The sequence below is a fragment of the Panthera uncia genome, assembly GCF_023721935.1.
Source record: "Panthera uncia isolate 11264 chromosome D3 unlocalized genomic scaffold, Puncia_PCG_1.0 HiC_scaffold_8, whole genome shotgun sequence".
NCBI classification, from domain to species: Eukaryota; Metazoa; Chordata; class Mammalia; order Carnivora; family Felidae; genus Panthera; species Panthera uncia.
The window spans coordinates 706313-710304 of NW_026057586.1; the positions used below are offsets into that span (position 1 = coordinate 706313).

At 60.5% G+C, this 3992-nt stretch overlaps 1 protein-coding gene across 4 annotated transcripts in view; it reads right to left on the reverse strand.

Moving 5' to 3' along the window:
* Positions 1–3992, reverse strand: part of NFATC1 (nuclear factor of activated T cells 1) — a 101610-nt gene that overhangs the window by 72227 nt on the left and 25391 nt on the right. For all 4 annotated transcript variants that reach the window (XM_049620334.1, XM_049620336.1, XM_049620335.1 and 1 more), the window contains exon 3: positions 554–713. In XM_049620334.1, the coding sequence (XP_049476291.1) occupies positions 554–713 (160 nt within the window). The remainder of the gene's footprint in view (positions 1–553; positions 714–3992) is intronic.

Genomic DNA, 3992 nt, shown 5'->3' on the forward strand with positions numbered 1-3992 from the left:
CCCTGGCCCCCACCCGAGGCCAGACCCACACGGGCGACCCCCGGCCCTTTCCTGAGGCCAGGCCCACACGGACGACCCCTGGCCCCCACCAGGGGCCAGACCCACAAAGATGACCCCTGGCCCCCAACAGGGGCCAGACCCACAGGGACAACCCCCGGCCCCCGCCCGAGGCCAGGCCCACAGGACGACCCCCGGCCCCCACCCAGGGCCAGACCCACATGGGCGACCCCCGGCCCCCGTCCGAGGCCAGGCCCACACGGGCGACCCCCGGCCCTAGAGATCCCTGGGAATCCCTGAAAGTAATCCCACGTGCACACAGTCTTAGCTGCTTACAGCTGGGTTTAAGCTACGGAGCCGAGAGCTACGTGGTCGTCCACTGCCAGCCACCGTCTTACGAAGGAGGAAAGCAGGACTGTACGCTCTCAGCTGAAGGGGCCAGGGGAGAACAATTACGTTTTAAGAGAAAAAGAGAAGCACAGATAGAAGCACTACGAGCGGCGGACCAGGGGCCCCCTCGGGCTCCCGGCGCGTCCTGCAGCCAGCAGACCGGTACCTGCACGCTGGGGTGTCCTCCGGCCGACGCCTTCACGGCCCCGCGGCTCCCCTCCGTCTCGTAGTGGGCTCTGTGGTGGGGCTTGGGCTGCACCTCGATCCGCAGCTCGTAGGGCCCCGAGCGCGAGGGCACCTGCCAGTCCAGGGCGGGGAGGGACGGGCTGCGGGAGAACACACAGGGCGTTAGATGGCGACGCCATGCGCCTCCTCGCACGCGCGCCGTGGCAGCGCCCCGCCACGTCCGACGTCCGACGTTCCCGTCGGGCAGGGGAACGACCCCATGAGGCCAACGGTCGCGTGACCGGGACGCACGCCGTAGGCTGTCGGGTCCCGAGACGAGGTTCTGGCAGACGTCGCGCACGACCTCAAAATAGTTCCCTCCCGTCGGGATAGGCCTTTTTAAATGATTTATCCTCCGTGGCAGGACGGGTTCCGGAACTAACTGAAGATCCTTTCAAAGTCACCGAGGTACGAGCCTGACCACAGGAACGGGAGGCCACGGCCCCGCTCGCCGGCCATCCAGGGCTCGCCGGCCCCCCTTCTAACTAGCTCGCGGTGACCGCACCCCAGCCCCCTCGACCCAGGGCCCACGCAGGACAAACGAGACGGCCTGCTCGCTGAGGGCACAGACCCAGGAGAAGAGAGGGAAACCGGGGGTGTCACGCGAGGTCACATGTGTGCGCTGGCAAGGGCAAGCGTGTGCACCTGCCAGATCCCATCCTAAGAGCCACGGAACCACGCTGTCTCCTCGTGGCACAGAGGTTTGCTTTAACAGCCCCATTTCGTAGCTGCAGAGCTGGCGACCTTTGCAAAGGAGGCAATTTCCCCTTTGAAACCAGGTCCCGCTCTCCCGACGAAGTATATGCCTCAGGGCCCCACCCCTTAGGAAGCTAACGCGCAGCCCTGAGCAGCTTTGGGCCACCTGTGCTGGCCGTTGTGTCCCCCCCCCCCCCACGGGACCGGGGTCTGGTCCACCGGCCACCGCGCTCCAACCACAGCCCGCTTCTGGGGGCCCCGTCTCCCCTTCACGCCCCTGCCTGCTGTGTGCGCGTCAACTCCGTCGTAACGAGATGCTGAGACAAAACCTGAGGCCCAGGGTCTCTCACTGTGTAGACAAACCTCAGGGATCTCTAGAGAAACCGATCCAGCAACTTGACCAGTTAAGAGTGGGGTAAAGACACATGTGCGCAGGGAATCTGCCCAGGACTAAAACGGGCCAAAGTTGGCGTGAAATGCCAGCGTCGCTTCTAAAGGGCTTACACAGCCGTCAAATGAGACTTTTCCTGACGAAGGAAACGCCTTGGTGGGTCAGAGGCATTTCCTAGACAAGGTTATCAGCCGAGCACCGGCTTCCGGTGACACCGAGGGCGGAAGGAAAGGCCATCTGGGAGGACTTCTGGGGAGGGGTCGAGGGCGGGAAGGGGGTCGGCGGGTTGCTCCCCTGCCCGGACGGACTCCGCACAGCGCAGCGCGCAGGCAGGCAAACACCGCACCCCCGCTGTGGCGAGGGCGCCTCCGCTCAGAGTGTCCCACACACTAGCCCCGTGTGACCCTAACCGCTCCACCGACCTAGGTGAACAGAAAGAGAAACAAACTCTTGGGGCCACCTGCCTCCCGGAGGTAAAACCAGAAAGGGGGGGCAGGAAGGAGGTGGGAGGCACCGCGGCAGGTCCCTGGAGCGTGGGCCTGGGCACAGGCGCTTTCTAATCCCCTGCGCACTTGAACGTGACCGGAGAGTAAATGTGCCCGAACGACCCGCTCTGGGTCATCGGCGAGTGTGCCCACGGTGCGCTACCGCGTGGTCTCGCGTGATCACAAAGTGCTACGCTACACGCGGTTAAAGTCACTGAAAATTTCCGGCGTGACAACAGATGCAAACTCGTCTCCGGCTCAGAGACGGGGCCGAGCCCGGAGAGATATCTGGGGCCCTGGGGCCACAGCTCCGCGGTCCCCACGGGCCGGTCCCCACGCTGCCGCCCGGCCTCGGCCCCGGCTCCTGGGCTTTGCCCGCTGAACGTAGCAGACGACTCCGTACTTCAGACCCATCTTCGAGTTGATCTGATCCTCTCAGTGCAACAAGAAAAAGGTGGCTGAATCCATAAGTACGATCCACGTGACCTGTAGAGACTACCTGAAGCTCTCTACGTGCACGCGCTCAAACATCTCAAAATCCTCCCCAGAAACGATCTCCACAATTGGATGTGTATCTGGGAGTATTCTCATTTAAAAAAGGGTGTATTTTAATAAAGTAAAATATGTAACCGGATACCCTGCCTTTTTAAAATTAAAGATGTTCAGCATTTTGGCATACTGTTAAACATTGGTTCGATCCCAGTATCCTATTTTGCCATATAAGTAACTGATTGCTACCTCGCTGCTCAGATTCTGGGTTGTTTCCAATTTGTCGCTATCACCAGCGAGGTGAACGGCCAAGTAAGAGGCCTAGGCCACCTTCCTGGTCACATCAAAGGCAGCAAACACTTGAACCTCTGGATGTGTCTCCAGACGTCGCCCCGAGACACTCCGGGAGGCCCCTCATCGGCCGGGTCGTGCGTGTGGAGAACCCCGCTGGAGAACGTGCGCCCATCCTGCCAACACAACCCACCAAAGACCTTGCTGGGGCCTCGTGGTCACAGACACACCAAGTGCAAAACAGCCCGTTAGATATTAATAACAAACACTTCAAACCAGCAGCAGTAACCTCTGAAGATCTCAGGAGGCTCCATATCTGTCTGATTTCTTTTTTTTTTAATGTTGATTTATTTTTGAGAGAGAGAGACAGAGCAGGAGCGGGGGAGGGGCAGAGAGAGAGGGTGACACAGAATCTGAAACAACTCCAGGCTCCGAGCTGGCGGCACAGAGCCCGACGTGGGGCCTGAACCCACAAACCGTGAGACCATGACCTGAGCTGAGTCGGACGCTCAACCAACTGAGCCCCCAGGAGCCCCATCGTCTGATTTCTCATATGCATTTTTCCGAAGACAACGCGTGCCCCCAACCCCTGGCCTGAAGGCCTGGCGCCCAGCCCAACAGACGGCCCGGTCCTGCCGCGTCCTCCAGACCTGCTCTGGGTTGACGGTCACCGTCCTTAGTTCTGTTCACACTCATTTGAAAGTGACACATAATGATTTCACAATTGCAGGACACAGGTCTCGTAAACTCCGTGTGAAGCACAAACCGGTGAAACAGCACAGGAACACGAGCCCCGTGTAAGGTATACAGTTGGCCAAAGCTGCTTTTAGCTTGAAGAGCCCGAACTCGTTTCGTCCCCCAAGACCACTGGTCGAGGTTCAGCTGCCGGGCCTGGCGCAGAGGGGACTCTGGGAAATCTGCAACCACAAAGAAGCAGCGTCCTGTGGACGCCCTCCCTCCCCCGCTCACTCCCTCTCTCTCCTCTCTCCGACCCTCCCCTGCTCACTCTCTCTCTTCTCTCTGTCCCT